Source organism: Hevea brasiliensis, chromosome 6 (genome assembly GCF_030052815.1).
Source record: "Hevea brasiliensis isolate MT/VB/25A 57/8 chromosome 6, ASM3005281v1, whole genome shotgun sequence".
Taxonomy (NCBI): Eukaryota; Viridiplantae; Streptophyta; class Magnoliopsida; order Malpighiales; family Euphorbiaceae; genus Hevea; species Hevea brasiliensis.
In genome coordinates, this window is record NC_079498.1 from 100,484,641 (window position 1) to 100,504,335 (window position 19,695).

The 19,695-nt window shown below is 34.3% G+C and overlaps 1 protein-coding gene and 1 long non-coding RNA gene across 3 annotated transcripts; one reads left to right on the forward strand and one right to left on the reverse strand.

The window, feature by feature from the left end:
* Nucleotides 1-2,622: 2,622 nt before the first annotated feature.
* Nucleotides 2,623-12,899, reverse strand: LOC131180681 (receptor-like protein 14). The gene is made up of 5 exons (XM_058148040.1): nucleotides 12,887-12,899; nucleotides 7,885-9,189; nucleotides 7,224-7,641; nucleotides 2,767-2,891; nucleotides 2,623-2,720 (listed from the first exon to the last, which is right to left on the reverse strand). The coding sequence occupies exons 1-5, from the start codon at nucleotides 12,897-12,899 to the stop codon at nucleotides 2,623-2,625; spliced, it is 1,959 nt and encodes a 652-aa protein (XP_058004023.1).
* An 83-nt stretch (nucleotides 12,900-12,982) lies between these two features.
* LOC131180867 (uncharacterized) lies at nucleotides 12,983-14,308 on the forward strand. 2 transcript variants are annotated; one of them, XR_009149541.1, is made up of 3 exons: nucleotides 12,983-13,012; nucleotides 13,461-13,519; nucleotides 14,088-14,308. It is a non-coding gene; the product is annotated as an uncharacterized LOC131180867 (long non-coding RNA). The 2 variants fall into 2 exon arrangements; XR_009149540.1 differs by lacking the exon at nucleotides 12,983-13,012 and having other exon boundaries at nucleotides 13,044-13,519.
* The last annotated feature ends 5,387 nt before the right edge of the window (nucleotides 14,309-19,695 follow it).

Here is a 19,695-nt window from a genome sequence, read left to right on the forward strand (position 1 = left end):
TATGCAGAACTGCATAGCTTATGCGGCAAGTTATGCACAGTTTGGTCAATGCATATTTCAGCTTGAAAACTTGTTTTTGGCATCTTTTTGCTGTAGAAGACACTCCTCAATGGCAAAATTCTCTTTAGTCCTTCAAAAACACCATTTTTCCTACAAAACAAAGTAAAAATTACAAATTAGTGCAAAATTGACAACTATGAAAAACTAACTAATTAACTAATGAAATTAGCTAAAAAATGACTAATAACCAAATAAAATGATTATGAAATTAGACCTAAATGACTATGCAAAATGTGTGCATCACTGAGTTCAGTAAGATCCGTTCCAAATTAAGTTCATTTAAATCTTACTAAGCTCCATCTTAGCAACGAAGCTTTAAAGAAAAAGAAAAACAAGTTTGCAAATGCACATAACTTGCTCAGATAGTTCACCTACCATAAAATTACTGTGCAGGTCTAAAGATTTGAGTGCTGAGAATTTATCTATAATGATAGATTTAGAGCACTAAATTTTCCAAGATTTATATCTTTTACTTGATTAAGGGAGAGCTCATCACACGGCTGGAGGTGGCTTTGCACATAACTCGATCCAACCATAACAGTCGCTCATTCCATTATCAACCCAAGAATCAAGATTGTTCGAAAGATTCCAGTTTGATTTATGAAAGACTTCAACTCCAGCAAACCTATTATCTCTTTTTCTAATCAACCTCTGTAACCATTCATTTCAACCATAACTGTAAGAACTGTTAGCAATTAAAAGAGAATAATTGCCTATATAAAATAGATTTAATTTAATCCGTACACAAACACTTAAATAATTTTATTAATTGAAAAATAGTACAAACACTCGTCACACATTCGGCTTGTAAGAACTTTTTCATTTGTTAACTTATTGGAGTTAATTTACAAATTTCCTCACAATTTTCTCTCAAGAATTTCTATCACACCTTTGAATATTGCAAGTTTTAATACTTGTTTCCTATTTATAGTATAATAGTGGTGGTGAAAGAGAAGAAAAACCAAAGCTAGCCGACTCAATTAGCTAGCAATTTGCTATTACAAGCTTGCTTCATCATTTACTACCCACTTGTAGCTGCAAATATGGACCAAGTTCAACACCTACTTGTTTAGCCATAATTCTTCACAAGGAAGAAATTGAAAGGCGGTGGGTTACTTAATTTAACTCCCAACATTACCTCCTTTAAATCAAGTTTTCATGCCAAGCATTTCCTTCAACTTGAAAAATAGATTACCTTTAAGTGGCTTTAAGAAAGTGACTGCAACTTGATCTTCTAATGTACAATACTCAACCACAATCTCTTTGTCTTTTACCAAGTCTTGAATGTTGTGATGCTTAATGTCGATATGCTTACTACATTCATGAAATATATGATTCTTTGTTAGTGCAATTGTTGACTTGTTATCACAGAAGATTGTTGTTAGACTATCTTGCTAATATTATAATTCACTAAGCATTCTCTGCAACCAAACTGTTTGAGTAGCACAACTTGTGGCTACTATATAATATGCTTTTGCTATTGAAATAGCCACTCCTTGTTGTTTCTTTGAAGACTAAGAATATGCTCCCGAACCAAGATGAAACACATATCCGAAAGTGCTTTTCCCTTTCTCAATATCTCTAGCCCAATTATTGTCTGTATAACCAACAAGTTTTATACTATTAATACTTGAATAAAATATGCCATCTTCAAGTGTACCTTTAATGTATCTCAAAATTCACTTTGCAGCTTGCCAATGGGATTGTCATGGTGAATCCATAAATCTGCTTGTAATTCCAACTCCATAGATAGTGTTAGGTTTGGTTGCTGTTAGGTACCTTAAACATCCAACAATTCTTCTAAATTTGTTGCATCAACCAAAACACCACTACCATCTTTTATAAGCTTTAATCTTTCTTCAACTAGAGTTAGATTGGCTTGCATGCTTCCATCTTGAATTTCTTCAAAACATCTTATGCATATTTTCTTTATGAGATAAATATGACTTCATTTGTTTGCTTCACCTCAATACCAAGAAAATAAGACATCAAGCCCATATCTATCATCTCGAACTGAGCAATCATAGCCTCCCTTAATTCTGATAGCAGGTTTGAATTATTGCCAGTGAAGATTAAGTCATCCACAGACAAATAGACAATGATAGTATCTCCATCTTTGTTGGTCTTGACATACAAAGTATGCTCATACAGGCACTTATGAAAAACTAAGATCAAGAAAATAGGAGTTAATACGAGTATATCGTGCCCTTAGTGCTTATTTCAAACTGTATAAAGCTTTTCTCAAGTGATAAATTTTATCTTTTTCACCCTTCTTTTCATAGCCTGACTGTTATTCAGTATAAACTTCTTCTTCAAGTACACCATTTACGAATGCTGACTCGACATCCATTTAGTATATTTTCCAATGGTTTTGAGTACTAAGAGAAATGATCATACGTATAGTATCTAACCTTGCAATAGGAGAAAATGCTTAAAAGTAATCAATGCCTAGCTCGCCTCTCTTGCCTTAAAGCTTTCCACCTCTCCATTTGGCTTATACTTCATCTTGTATGCTCATTTGACTCCAATTGGCTTCCTTCCTCTTGGTAGAGTAGTTAACTCCTATGTATTGTCCCTTTCAATGGCATGAATCTCTTCATTCATTGCTTTGATCCAACGATCATCATTAGCTGCTTCCTTAAACATTACTGGATCACAGTCTACAAAAAAAAACATAATTGGCAACATTTTTCTCATCATCATCACCAAGATCTTTATCATCACCAAATTTATAATCTTGTAAATAAGCAGGTGGACGACGTTCACATTGTGAGCGTTTAGATATAGGAGGAGATGACACTTCTGAAATTGGAGGAGAAGACTGCTCACCACTGTGATCAATTGTTGCCACTTTATTATTAATGAACACTGATACTAGTAATAATCTCTTTACTTCTTCTGATCAATCCCATACTCCATCTTCATCAAAAGTGACATCTCAGCTGATAATCAACTTTTGAGTCTTTGGGTTGTATAGCTTGTACTCCTTTATTTCTAAACTATAGCCAATGAAGATGCATTTTTCTGCCTTGTAATCTAGCTTCTTTCTCAATTCATTAGGTATATGTGAGCAGGCATACAACCAAACACCCTCACATGACTGAGATTAGGCTTTCATTTGCTCCATGCTTCTTGTGGAGTTTTATCACGAAGACTTTTAACAAGGCACCTATTCAAGTTGTAAGCAGCACACGCCAAACCTCTGCCCAGAAACTTTTAGGCAACTTTTTACAGTCCAACATGCTTCTCACCGTATCCATGATAGTTCTGTTTTTTCTTTCTGCCACTCCATCTTGTTGAGGAGTATACCTAGAAGTCAACTAATGCTTAATTCCATGCTTTCTCAAGTAATCATCACAAACAATATATTCAGTGCCTCTACCAGTTCTCAAAGTTTTGATAGAATGATCACTTTATTTTTTAACATAAGCCACAAAATTCTTAAGTACTTCACATGCATCAAACTTTTGCTTTAAGAAATAAACCCATGCCTTTCTATTGAAATCATGAATGAAATTAATGAAATATTTGTTACCTCCATTAAATAATACCTCCACATAGCATAAGCCTAAATGCATGAGCTCAAGCGATCCTTTGGCTCTTCATGCCTGCCTTGTAAGAAATGGATCTCTATGCTTCTTTCCCACAACACAAGTCTAACAAATCTGACCTAGAACTTGAATAATTGGCAAGCCTGAAACCACTCCTTATTTGCAAGGAATTTGATGCTTCCAAAATTCAAGTGTCCAATACTCATATGCTATAGCCAATTATTATCAATAATTATGGAATCATAGTAAGAAGAATTACCATAATTGATAAGTAAGAAGTAGATGGCTGGTTGATATCTTTGTCTTCAATATCACACCTTTCTTTATATCACTTATAATGCACCCATGCTTGTTAAAACACAAGTTGTAGCGCTTTTCTGCTAGGTCCCACATTCAACAGAATTTGATAGATACTAGAAGCATAGTATATGTTAGAAATATAGTTTGAGGACCCATCCTTGACTTTGAAAAATCCTCCCTTTCCCTAAGACTGGAATTCTGTAGTTATCACCAAGCTTCACTGAAGAGCGAAAGGATTCATCTAGCTTAGAAAAAACTTCTCTATTACCACTTAAGTGATTACTGTAACCTGAATCTAGCAACCACTGGCTATCATTACTGCTACTAGTTTCATGACTATCTAGTAATAAGGTTTTTGGATCATTATTTGGAGCAACTCTGGAATGATATTTTTTATTTTCTAATCCTCAAGCATGGCACTCTCTGCTATAATGACCATATTTTTTGCAGTTATGGCACTGGATATGTGACTTGCATTTAGATTGATAGTGACCATGCTTCTTGCATTTATAACGTTGAATATTAGATTTGTCTTGAGAAGATTCATCACCTCTTGCTCCTTGTCTACTAGTGGTTCATAAATTTTTGCCTCCTATGCCTTTGTTGTTTTGGCCCCTTTGATTTTGCTCCATTCTATTTGAAGCAGTCTCCTTTTCACTCCTTAAATTCACTTGAGCCTTTAATGCTTGCTTCATTGTGTTTTACAACCTTTCATTCATCCACGTCTCACGTACCTCCAATGAAGCTTGTAGATCACTTAGAGTCATAATCTTAAGATCTTAGGATTCTTCAATAGTGGTTGCAATATAATTGAATTGATTCGTCAACAGTGGTTGCAATATAATTGAATTGATTCGTCAACGTCCGCAAAACTTTTTCCATCACTTTTTTCTCCTTCATTTGGGCACCATTATCTTTCATCTCGTTGACTAGCCTTTGTACTCATGAAAAATAATCACAAATATTTTCATCTTTACTTTGTTCCGTTAGCTCATACCGTCTTTTCAAACCTGTCAATTTGGTTCGTTTAACTGGATTTGCACCTTCATATGTTTTAAGTAGAATACTCCATGTCTCCTTTGTTGTTTTTGGCACGAAATATTTTTTCAAGAACTATCAATTCAATGGATTGACTGATCAAGAACAAGGCCTTTTCATTGAGAGAACGATCACGAACTAGTTGTTGTGTTTCTTCATTTGATGGTTTTTCTTTTTCAACGAAGCCTTTCTCCAAAATTTCTCCATAGCCATTGCTTTTCAAAAATAATTATATCAAATGCTTCTATATCGCAAAATTATTTTTTCCATTGAACTTGAAAATTGTTGCCTGCACCTGGTGAACTTCTTGTACTCCTGTGTTTAAACTCGAAGGCATCTTGTTGTGACTACCTTTGATACCAGATGTTGACAATTAAAAGAGAATAATTGCCTGAATAAAATGGATTTAATTTAATTCATTCACAAACTCTCAAATAATTTTATTAATTGAAAATTAGTACAAACAATCCTCACATACTTAGCTTGTAAAAGCTTTTTCACTTGTTAACTCATTGGAGTTAGCTTACAAAATTCCTGACAATTATCTCTCAAGAATTTCCATCACACCTCTGTATATTGCAAGTCCTAATACTTGGTTCCGATTTATAGTATAATAGTAGCAGTGAAAGAGAAGAAAAACCAAAACTAGCCGACTCAATTAGCTAACAAATTGTTGGCTCAAGCTTGCTTCATTATTTACTGCCCACTTGTAGTTGTAAATGTCGACCAAGTTCAACATCTACTTGTTTAGCCGTAATTCTTCACAAGGAAGAGTTGAAAGGCGGTGGGCTACTTGATTTAACTCCCAACAAGAACCCATAATGAAAAGTTAAGGAAGAGCTTTTCCATTCGTAAGACAAAGCACTTGCTAAATTTCTCACTTTGTGGCCCATTATATATATATATATATATATATATATATATATATATATATATGCATATGCACAGGAATTGTTGATAGCTTAAACACCTTCGGTTCTTAATATATAAAAACCGATGGTTCAATTAATTATCCTTAATTAACTAGCTCAAGTAACCAGTATATAAACTCAACTGAAGTCAAATTCTTTTTTAATGATTATTATAATAGAATTCAAAAGAATTTAATTTAAATGATTTGTGAGAAAATTTATGTATTTTTAGTACAATTTAAAATAATAGAATTCATTTGAATTATAATGTTTGAAACGATTGATAAGTGAAATGAATATATTTATTTTTCTTATTTTATCTTTATTTATAAAAAAAATAAATTACGTAACTTAAGCAGAGATATTTTGAATATTTAATAAAAAATTTCATTAAATAAATTAAATTCCTAAAAACTATGTGACTTTTCGCATGAATTTATTTTTCTAAAATAATTTTTTTAATTAAAAAAATTCTAATTATTTTAAACTTTTCAGCACATAAGTAGTAATCAAATAGAATAGAATTGAATTGAATTCTTTTATTGTTAGACTTTTTAAGCACACTAATTCTTTAATTGAGTTTAATTTAATTTAATTTTAAAAAATGAACTTTTTAATTTAATTTAAATTTAAATTATTTAAGTATAAATTAAATAGAAGAAATTATTAAAAGCGATGGTTCAATTAACCAATTAATGATTTGTAGACTCAAATCATATTAAAATCATCTTGGGAGTGGTTTCGGGTCTTCTATTTTGAAGCTTGAAAGTTGAAATAGATAAATCGAAATAAAATTAATATTGTGAATAATTTAAATCATGAAAAATTAACTCCGTCAATTGAACTTAAATTTGATTAAATTATTATTACATCTGAATTAAATTGCGGCCAATTATAATGATGATCATACTGATTAAAGCTGGAAGAAAATTGTCCATCAAAAGGAAGACAAAAAAAAGTAATTAAAATATAAAAAAAGCTGAATTAATATAATAAAAATATAAAAGTAAATTAAAAAGTACATTAAAATGTTGATGCATCTTACATCCTGCTTTTGCCAATGGAAATGAAATTGAAATTTCAATTATTACAATGCCTAACACAGACTAATAAAAATTTGTTTCAAAAATTTGTTTCAATGGAGCTCTCATGTTCTTCAAGCACTAGCAAAAAGCCTACATTTTTGCATAGACATCAGACAGGTTATTGGTTGAAATCAGTTTCAAAGAGTCAAACCGAAATTGAATTAATACAAATATCAACTAAGTTAAACCATAACATGCACCAATGCCTGTTGATGCAGAGGATTGCTACTAACACCAATAGAATTGTGACATATGATGCACAGAAACTCCAATAGAACCACACCATATCAATACCACCATCATCTTCCTCTTCTACATCAATAGATGGTGATGGTGGTGGTGTTTCATCAGTATTGCAGCTCCTATGAATGAGTGGTCTGCAAAGGCCAGGGTTACCTTTGTAACTATTTTCATCGAAAGTCCCAAATTGCCCTTTATCAAGGACTCTACCTGACAAATTGTTGTATGAAACATTGAAAGTTTCCAAAAAATTCAGTACAACTAGTTCATTAGGAATTTCACCATTCAAATTGTTGTTGCCAAGATCTAGGCTCTCTAAACTCCTTAAATTTGAAAAACGGACTGGTATAGATCCTGTTAGGTGATTGTTAGACAAATTTAATGACCGAATTCCATGCAGGTCTCCAATTTCTTGAGGAATTCTACCACTTAACTCATTGCATGATAAATCTATTCCTGCCATCAAGTTGATAATATAACCCCTGTAAGAGTTTTATCTATATTTCATTACAAATTCCACTTCCACATCTTTTGAAGAATTCCAATATAAACAAGGCAAATTCAAGTAAAGAGTGCTATCTTGAGGAGCACAAAAGACATCAATTCTGTCGTTCATAAAGTAAAAATAATCGACTCCCATCATTCTAGATGATATATTATTCCCAAAAGATATATTATTAAAGCATGAAGGTATGGAACCTGAAAGCAAATTACTTGAAAGATCCATGATCCTCACATTTCTTGATTCACACAACTGATTAGGAATACTGCCATGCAAGTCATTGCCTCCCAATAAAAGCACACGCAATTTGGAGAGCTGATTGATCCAAGACGAAATATTTCTAGAAAAACTATTATCCCTCAGATAAAGTGCCACTAAATCAGGACTTCTAAGAAGCACGTGGGGTATGGATCCATTTATACTGTTCTTTTGTAAAAACAGAAAGTGCAATGATGAAGCATTGAAGCAAGAAGGCATAGGCCCATATAACCCATTGTCTGAGAGGTCTAAAAATTCAAGACTACTCATATTACATAGTTGTCTGGGAAATAGACCTGATACCTTATTATTAGATATGTCCAAAAAAGATAGGGAGGAGCTGTCCAAGAAGTCTACGCCTATCATCACACTGAAGTTGTTGTTTTTCATATCCAATGTCATAAAGTCTCTCAAGTTCATATTTTGAGGAAATATGTTCCCCTGAAAATTATTGTTTGATAGAATCAATGTACAATTAAGGGTACAATTTGCAAACAGACTTCCTGGCAACTCTCCTGAGAATTTATTATGGGATAAATCCAGAGTATATAGTCCTCGTATCTCACCAATTGAAGAAGGAACATTACCGCTGAAATTATTTCTTGACATGTTTACATAGAGTAGATTTGAGAGGACCAAACCAAATTCCTTAGGCAGCACACCAGTGATGTTGTTGCTCGAAATTTCAAATTTAACCAAATCATGCTTATAATTTGGTAGATGAAAAGTTCCTGTGAATGAGTTATTCATCAAATTCATAACATATAACTTGGAGTTATTTTGCAAGATCCAAGAGGGGAATGTCCCAAACAGCATATTGTGAGAGAGATCAACGAAGCGTATGTCATATTGGTAGAGAAGAAAGCTAGGAATTGCTCTAGTTCTCACATTTAAGTTGCAATTGGACAAGTCAACGTACTTGAGTTGAAATGTAGGAAACCATGTAGGATTTTCTGTTTCCAATTCTAACCTCCTACTTCCCGAAGAGAGTAGAAACACTTCAAGCTTAGAGTAGTTAGCCAAAGTGCTAAATGTGAATAAGCCTTCAAACTCATTACCAGAAAGAAGCAAATACTTGAGGGATGTGAGTTTAGAAACAACAGATTGAAAGTTGACACTCAACTGATTGAATGACAGATCAAGAACTTGGAGGTTGGTTAAGTTGCCAATACATTCCGAAAGAGGGCCAGAAAATTGATTTCCTTGGAGACCCAACTCAATGAGACTCCTGAATTTGCATAATCCTACAATAGGAAAATATTAAGCCAATAAAATGTTGGAATATTAAGTCAATTTTGCGAATCAACCATAATTTTTCAATAGTACGCATAAATTTTATTATGTCAGAATGTGGAATTTTTTTTTTTGGCTAAATTAATCAGTTTGATACCCAGAATATGTTTAACTAAACGTTAGCTTGTATAATGCGCGGATTAATATTATTTTATAAATGACATCATTGAAAATATATTTAAATATTTTTATATAATTTTTAATTTTTTACTTATATATAACCTAAAAAAACTATTTTCGTAAAAAATAAATATAATTTTCACCATTTAATAATTATGATAAAAAGCATGCATTATTATTATTTTTTATAAATGTTTCTTTTTAAATTAATATTTTTATTGCTTAATTATTACAAAAATTAAGAAAATTTCTTCAAGAAAAGTATTTTATTAACTATTAAATTAAAATAAATGAAAGTAATATTTTTATTTATTAATTGATATAGCTATATAAGTTTTATAAATGGATTAAAATTGTTAACAATATTAATATGTTAATTAAATTAATATTGATAAAATTAAAAGAAAATAAAAAATTTTAACTAATCAATTTGGTAACCCAGAATATATTTAACTAGATGCTAGCACATATAATGTGCAGATTAATCTTATTTTTTTAAATGATATCATTAATTGAAAACATATTTAATGTTTAGTTGTGTATTTTTTTTAATTCACCTAGCTAATTATAAATTAAGTGTTTATTTTTATATGTTCTTTTGATACATCTATTCTCTAATATTCTTCCTTTCTAAGTCAGTATGATATTATATTTTACATTAATAATTAAACTTTTAAACAATAAGTTTATACATAAAATTCAATAATAAAAAAAAAACTATAATGTGATCATAAAATTATATAATTTTTAGTGTTATCTTTTAATTTTAAAAAGGATAAGATAATAACAAAATGGAGTAAATAGTATAGAATTATAATTTTCACGTTTTTCATGATTTTATTATATATTTTTTAATAAAAATATTATGATTTTTCAAGTTTCTTTCATCAAGTGAAAACATATTTTTATTTTAATAATTGATTTTCTTAAATTATTTCTAATGTAATTGTAAAGTATTATATTCAATTCAAAAGAAAAAAAAATAATTCATGAAGGTTAAGAATAATAAGGAGATTAACGGAAAGATAATACTAAAAATGACAAAAGAAAAAGAGTTTTTTAGAAAAAGGAAGGGAAACCTCAATTTAATTTAACTATGACATGATTTTTTTAATTTTATTTTGTAATATTTGTAAAGTTAATGTGAATAAAAGTTAATTAAAAAAATTTTTGTTAAATTTCAATCGAATGTCATATATATATTATTACATAGTTAAATCTTTGATTCAATCCTAATAATACATAACAAGTTAGCGGTATGTGCACTTACACGTAGTTAATATTATTTAATAATTTAATTTAATTTTTATTATTTAATGAAATTATAAATATTTATTAATTTCATAACTTCTTTTTTATAGTAAATTTCAAAATTTTATATTTAATAATAATCATAATAATGAAATCTTTTAGGTCACTAGAATAAAAATTTTATTTTAATTCTATTTTATTTTATTATGTTTAATTATGAATATTTATATATTATAAAGACAATATTGTAATTGCATATTTCAAGAAAGATAATAATAATCATTTATCTGATTAAAAAATAATTCTTTTTCCTTTAAACCTAGTATTATATCATTTAATATTGATATAAAATAACATAATTTGTTTATTTATAAATTATTATTTAATAAAAAATATAATTTACAAGTTAAATTTTGAAGTGCGCTAAAAACACCAGTTATTCTATTTGTTCCTCCATCTATATATATATAATGCAGTAAATATAATTTTTTTTTTATCTTTCTTTATTAATTACATAAAGTATTATATCGTTAATTTTTTAATATATATTATTTATTAAAAAAATTTATGAATTTGTCATGGGATAAGTCAAGGTTGTTTAAAAAGGGGACCACAGGATACCTTTAAAAGATGAATTTGCTTATTTTATATCTAACTAAATAAAAATAACAATTGAGATAATATATGAAGTTACTTTTTGAGAGGGAGCTGTTGAATTGATTGTCACTCAAATCAAATATTTCTAAATTTGTCAGATTATTTAATTCTGAATCATATGTAGTTGTGCATGCAAAAAAAATAAAAATAAAATAATATATATTAGAGATGAAATTATAATATAAGTCATTTATGAAAGATTGCAAGTTACTGTTTTTAAATTTCTTAAAAAAAAAAAAACTGTTTTGAAGAAATTTGATAATTTATCTAATGCTTATGTAATTTGATCACGATCTCTATTTTTTGTTATAAAGAGGAGCAAACATTCAAAATTAATTATAAAGAATAATTGCCCACTAATATTACATAATAAGAATTATTATTTAATTTTCTATTTTAATAAAATTAATTATTTAAAATATTTTTATTTCGTTTGCTCCTTAATCTTTTCGTTCAGATTAAATCAAGTTTTCTATTTAATCATTGCATTTAAAAGAGTATACATCGACTAAATAGTTCAAGGTTAGAAAATAGAAAAATTATAGAAGTTTGTTTTCAAATCACAGAGACTGAATGAAATTTAAAATCATTACTAAATAATATTCTATTATGCGTGTTACTTTTTTTATCTATTGTCACGACCCAACCTATGGGCCGGACCGACACTAGGACCTGGGCCAGCCTAAAGCCCCCGAGGCCCGTAGTAAGCCTTAACTGTTCATTTACCCAATTCTAAGGCCCATTTGGGCCCAATTTTGTAACACCCCAAAAATTTTAAATTTATGAGTATTTTTGGTATTTTAATTTTATTTGAATTTTAGGAATTTTTTTGAGATTTTTCGGATTTTAAAAATCGGGTTCGATTTTCCGAAAATATAAACTTTGATGATTTTTAAAAATTAATTTAAAGACCACGTGGCAAAACTAAAAATATATTTGGAGTCTACGTATTTTTCTGAGTTTTATGGAATTTTTTTCGGAATTTTTGGACCTCGTTTTCGGTCCCGAGGCAGAGTAAAAATTTAAAATTTTGTATTTCGAATCGAGCCGAATCGAATCGACCGATCGGACGGCCGAATCGACCCTTTTCCTTCTTCCTTTTTCTTCTCCGCGTCGCCTCTCTCTCTTTTCTCTCGCTTTCTCTCTCCTCCGCCCTAGCCGCCGCCAGCACCAGCCAACCACGGCCACGCCTAAATCACGGAACGCCGCGAACGCGTCCCAGCAGGCTGCTGACTTCCTCGGCCAAATCCGCCGATCCGCCACCGATTGGACCGGTCTTGTGTCCAAAATCATCTACTCGGCGAGAGCTTTCCATAGACACCAAGAACGCCAAATCCATCGAGCGGATTGTCCGATTTTTGCTCGGGAAGATTTTAGCCCATTTTGACTTTTGGGCTAGATTTCTAAAACCGTGAATCCACGAGAAACCGAGGCCACCAGCACGCTCCATTCGCCGAGAGCTTCGCAACGCGACATAAATTTCGAATTTTTCCGACACCGTTTTTCTGGGTCCCACGGAACCGCGGTGTATTTTCGAGCATTAAATGAGCTTAGAAAATTCTGAAAAATTTATGTACTAACCCCCGTGTTATGGGCTTCGTGTAGGTATCCTCGATTCGCGGAAATTCGGCATTGATCGCAAATTTGGGCGAACGGACATTCTTGGAAAAGTCTCGAATTGGACCGAGGTTTTGGCTAGCCCCATTGTCGACGTCGAGCGCGTTCCCGAAGTCGGAATCGGCAAAGGTAAACCCGAACCTTGCTTTTTCGTAATTTTCTAGTGCTTAAATAGGATTAAAAATCCATAAAATATTCGTGGTAGCTTGGAAAATTACGATTCTTTTCGCAATAGCTTAGTAATATTGCTAAGGACCGCGGGGCAAAGTTTTATAATTTTTAGAGCTGGTTTAGGCAGTTTTTGCAAAAATGATCAATAATAAGGACAAAATTGAAATTTTGCATATTGTGATGAATGACTGATTTGATGGGCCCAGGAGGGGCTGTGTGATATGATTGAACTGTTGATGTATGGATTGTGAGTATAGAAGTGCGTTTTTAGCCCTTTTGCAGGTTGGGTAGGTCCTAGGTATAGGGGAGACTCTGCCGGATTTTCGGCACGACTTAGGACGTACTTGATCTTTTTCATTGTTTGTATTGAGTCAAATTTATTAAATAGATGTAATGTAATTGTCAGGTGAGCCGGGACAGCCTTCTTCCTCCGCCCAGCCGCCACAGTAATTTGTCGTCAAGTCTGTGAGTAAAATATTAATTTTAATTGTAATTTCGATATTATTATATGTTCAGCATGCTCATGCATCACTTATATGCATATATTTATGTAGTTAAACTCTAGGCACGATTTATGATGCATTGATAAATGTTAAAGTGCCATGTATGTTGTTGTGGTAATTTGGAGCAGTGTGCGTGCGTTGGCGTGCGTGTGATGTGGTGTGGACTATGGATAGGACGGGTAGACACGGCTTGAGTTCTTCTGGGACCGGTCCTTGGGGTAGACACGGCTTGAGTTCTTATTTGGGACCCCGATTTGGTATTTAAGTGGAAGTCCGAGCTGAGTTCTTCGCTGGCACCAGGTTGGATTTAAGAGAGCTGTATAGGGGATCAGCTCCCATATATTATGATTGATGTTACAGGGTGCGTGAGTGCTCCAAATTACCTTTTTGATGTTATGATGTGAAGATGTTGTTTATGTTGCATTTCACTCTACAGGGTGCATTAGTTCAGATAGTTATAGAGATTATAGTTAAGATTGATATTTTACTCTCTGAGTCGAACGCTCACTCCTGTTCAAAAATTTTTACAGGCCACAGGAGGATATTTTGTTCTGGGTTAACCTGCTTTTCTCCTTCGCAGGTGTTTATCAATAATTGTGTAATTTTATTTACTCCTAGAATTTCCGCATGTGTTAGCAGTAATTATTTGAATTTGGTCTGTAATATTATATTCATGTTGGACCTGTAAACTTAATATTTTAAGTCTGTTTTGATGGATTGGATGAGGGAGCTGAGCTCCCATTTATTATTATGTTGATGAGTATGTGGAGGGTGAGCTGAGCTCCCCAATAGATTGTTTATTGTGTTTACAGGTCGGGTGAGTCGAAAACTCCCCGTTGGAAAGTCCATTTTATGGCCGGACTCTGTCCGTTTGTTTTCTTGAAATTGGGCCCAAATGGGCCTTAGAGTTGGGTTAATGAATAGTTAAGGCTTACTACGGGCCTTGCCGGTCCGGCCCAGGTCCTAGTGCCGGTCCGGCCCATAGGTTGGGTCGTGACCAATTTCAAGAAAACAAACGGACAGAGTCCGGCCATAAAATGGACTTACCAACGGGGAGTTTTCGACTCACCCGACCTGTAAACACAATATATAGTCAATTGGGGAGCTCAGCTCACCCTCCATATACTCATCAACATAATAATAAATGGGAGCTCAGCTCCCTCATCCAATCCATCCAACATGCATAGCAAATTAAGTTTACAGGTCCCAAATTAATACTTTAGTTACAGACCCAATTCAAATAAACATTTCTGACACATGCGGAAATTCTAAGATTTAACACATTTATACAAACAGTAATAAATGACCTGCGAGGGAGAAAGCAGGTTAACCTCAAAAATATCCTCCTGTGGCCTGTAAAAATTTTTGAACAGGAGTGAGCGTCACTCGTAGAGTAAAATATCAATCTTAACTATAATCTCTATAACTATCTAAATCTCATGCAACCTGTGGAATGAAATGCAACATCAACATCATATTCACATCATGGCATCAAAAAGGTAATTTGGAGCACTCACGCACCCTGTAGCATCAATCATAATATATGGGAGCTGATCCCCTATACAGCTCTCTTAAATCCAACCTGGTGCCAGCGAAGAACTCAGCTCGGACTTCCACTTAAATACCAAATCGGGGTCCCAGCGAAGAACTCAAGCCGTGTCTACCCCGAAGGACCGGGTCCCAGCGAAGAACTCAAGCCGTGTCTACCCGTCCTATCCATAGTCTACACCACATCATACTCACGCCAACGCACGCACACTGCTCCAAATTACCACAACAACACACATGGCACTTTAACATTTATCAATGCATCATATATCGTGCCTAGAGTTTAACTACATAAATATATGCATATAAGTGATGCATGGGCATGCTGAACATATAATAATATCGAAATTACAATTAAAATTAATATTCTACTCACAGACTTGACGGTGGTCACTGAGGCGGCTGGGCGGAGGAAGAAGGCTGTCCCGGCTCACCTGACAATTATATTACAATTATTTAATACAATCTGACTCAATACAAACAAAGAAAAAGACCAATTACGTCCTAAGTCGTGCCGAAAATCCGGCAGAGTCTCCCCTATACCTAGGACCTACCCATCCTGCAAAAGGGCTCAAAACACACTTCTATACTCACAATCCATATATCCACAGTTCAATCATATCACACAGCCCCTCCTGGGCCCATCAAATCCGTCATCCATCACAATACGCAAAATTTCAATTTAGTCCTTATTATTGATCATTTTTGCAAAAACTGCCCAAACAAGCTCTAAAAATTCTAAAACTTTGCCCCGCGGTCCTTAGCAATATTACTAAGCTATTGCAAAAAGAATCATAATTTTCTAAGCTACCACGAATATTTTATGGATTTTTAATCCTATTTAAGCACTAGAAAATTACAAAAAAAGGTTCGGGTTTACCTTTGCCGATTCCGACTTCGGGAACGCGCTCGGGATGCCTGACAATGGTGGGGTAGCCAAAACCTTGATCCAATTCGGAGACTTTTCCGGTAGCTGGTCTGTCTGGCCGGAAATTCACAGATCCGGACAACTGTCGAATTTCCGCGAATTGAGGATACCTACACGAAGCCCAATAATAATATATAAAAAATCAGGGGTGTTAAATTCTTCCCCCCTTACAGAAAATTCGTTCTCGAATTTTACACAAGGCAGAATAAAGCACATGATTATACATTGAACAGATAAGGGTACTTGCTACGCATGTCCCGTTCTAACTCCCAGGTGCACTCTTCCACTGACTGACTCCTCCACAAAACCTTAACCATAGGGATCTGTTTTGATCTCAGCTATCTCACTTGGTAGTCCACTATGGCTACAGGCTGCTCCTCAAATGTCAAGTTCTCTTTTAGCTCTATCACATCCGACTGCAGTACATGAGAAGGATCGGGAATGTATTTCCTGAGCATGGAGATGTGAAACACGGGATGAACGTGAGAGAGGTTGGGTGGTAGCTCTAACCGGTAGGCAACTGCTCCAACTCTATCAGTAACCTCAAAAGGTCCAATATACTGAGGTGCCAACTTGCCCTTCTTTCCAAATCTCATGACTCCCTTTATTGGAGAAACCTTCAGGAATACATAGTCGCCCACTGCAAACTCCACATCCCTCCGTCTGGGTTCTGCATAACTCTTACGCCATCTTGAAAGTTGCTTTGATCGTTCCTCGATTAAAGGAACTACCTCTGAAGTGTACTGCACTAGGTCTACATCATGCACCTTCGCTTCCCCCATTTCTGTCCAACACAGAGGAGACCTACACTTTCTTCCATATAGTGCCTCATAGGGTGCCATCCCTATGCTGGAGTGGTAACTGTTGTTGTAGGCAAACTCCACCAAAGCTAGCTGCTCATCCCATTGACCTCCAAAATCCAAGACACTCATGCGAAGCATGTCTTCCAGTGTTTGGATTGTCCTTTCAGATTTGTCCGTCATGCGAGGGTGGAAAGCCGCATCGAAGTTCAGCGTGTGCCAAGTGCCTCCTGCAACTTTCTCCAAAACCGAGAAGTGAACTGGGGCCCTCTGTCAGATATTATGGAAGCCGGAGCTCCATGCAATCTGACTATTTCTTGAATGTAGAGCCGGGCATATTGTGCCACAGAATATGTAGTCTTCACAGGCAAGAAGTGAGCTGATTTGGTCAAGCGGTCTACAATTACCCATATCGAATCATATCCTCGCGTGGTACGAGGCAACCCAGTCACAAAATCCATAGTGATCATTTCCCACTTCCATTCTGGGATAGGGAGCTCTTGCAGCTTCCCTGACGGTCTCTGGTGTTCAAACTTCACCTTCTGACAAGTCAAGCACTTGGACACAAAGTCTGCTATGTCTCTCTTCATGCCTTTCCACCAATAGCTATCTTTCACATCATGGTACATCTTGGTGGAGCCTGGGTGGACATTGTATAGTGTATAGTGTGCCTCTCGCATGATTTCATTTCTGAGATTGTCCACATCGGGCACACATATCCTAGAACCTTGCACTAGGGCGCCATCATTGGCAAATCCAAACTCACCACCTTCACCTTGCTGTACTCTTTCTATGATCTTCATCAATTGTTGGTCTCTGTGCTGGGAAACTCTAACTCTGTCCCTCAAGTCTGGCCTCACTGAAAAGTGAGCCAACAATACCCCCTCATCTGAAAGATCTAGGATTAAACCTTGATCCATCAACTCATGTACCTCCTGAATCAACAGTCTCTTCTCTGCTGAAATGTGCGCCAAACTGCCAGAAGATTTTCTGCTTAAAGCATCTGCTACTACATTGGCCTTCCCAGGGTGGTACTGGATGGGGCAATCATAGTCTTCCAGAAGCTCCATCCATCTCCTCTGTCTCAAGTTTAAATCTCTCTGTTGGAAGATGTACTTCAAACTCTTATGGTCGGTGTATATCTCGCACACTTCACCATACAGGTAGTGTCTCCAGATTTTTAGTGCAAAGACTACAGCCGCCATTTCCAAATCATGGGTGGGATAGTTCTGCTCATGCCTCTTCAGCTGCCTTGAAGCATAAGCCACTACTTTTCCATTCCGCATCAAAACACACCCTAGGCCAACTCTGGAGGCGTCACAGTACACGGTGTATCCTTCACCGCTCATAGGTAGTGTTAACACAGGGGCAGTGGTTAGACACTCCTTATCCTCATCATTATAACTGACTCTATCGAGCTCTCTTCCTGTTCTTTGCATCTTATCCACTTCCCTTTTCCTATTTTTGGTATTGTTGGTATCATTTCAACCTGCTGTACTTATTCCTTAATTTTAGTCCTATCTCATCCTTACACCTTTTCCTTCAAAGATGTCTATCCCATCATCAACTTTAACTTTCTTTTTATTTCTTAGTCTTATCTTGAATACTAGTTTCATTACTTCAAGAATTCTAACCCTATGATTTACTCCTACCAGCACATTCTTCACCTTATGTAACACTTATAATTACCCATAGAAATTTTTTTTTTTCTTGTATCCCCTTTTTTCCAACTTAACTATCAGAACATTATCATTCCCTATCAGCCTTAGTAGGAAATTGCTTATCCTGGATGAATATGAGCCCCATAAACTATAAGTTCCATCTGAACTAACACGGCTGTAGGAAATATGTGTCATGCCTTAATTCCAAACAAGATACTTCACGTGTTCATTCTCCTTAATATAATCATATATACTGCCCATAGCTTTCTAAACTTCAACCTCAAATTACCCATCAGCAACAATTTCATCTATTGAAACTCATCCATAAATAGTACTTCATCTAGCTCATGGTTTAAAACAGTCGCAAGCCTTAGTAGCTAACTCAATTTAACTCCTGTCATTACTCTGATCGTCCTTTCATACTTAACACTAGGTATGCACTTACTCTCATTCTCATATCAGGAAATTGTATATGAATTGGTGCCTACCAAACTCTCAAATAACTCGGTCTCCTTGACTCAGTCTCTGTTCCTTATATAACCTTCTAGAACCAAAAGCACAAGCTAAACTTGAAAAGAAAGAAAAATATCCTCTTATATTCAATTACGCCCAATTGTCCATATAACAACGTTTAACCTATGTTTCTTGGTCTTTCTCTTCAAATTTCGTCATCTCCTAGCATAATTGTCCTTTACCTATAAGATATCATCTGTATGAACCCTTTATCGTACCATTGTCCTTCCTGACATAATATTTTATAATTTATTAATTTTACTTATACTCGACCTATGATTCATATCTATTATAGTTTATATTGTGCCCTTAACTTTTGTTGATTCCTGAAAGATTTCTCTCACTAATAAATTCTTCCAACACTAATTCCACCCTTATCTAGGGTCATTAATTTGATCCTTGAACTTTCTAGTGATTTATAACCATCCAGACTTGTCACTTTTCGTTCTACCCCTACTATTGTCCTGTCGTTATTACTTCACTACAAAGTGATTCTGTTGATCACACTAAAAATGTTTGCCTGACATTCATAACGAACCTCTAACTACCTTCTCACTATCTCAAAAGTCTAACCTAAAACCTATGTGTCATTATCTATCATTCTTTTCCTCTCATCATACCTATTTGATCCCTTAGACTGACTTTTATTCAACTTACTGCTTACTAACTTCTCTTTCTCTACCTATTT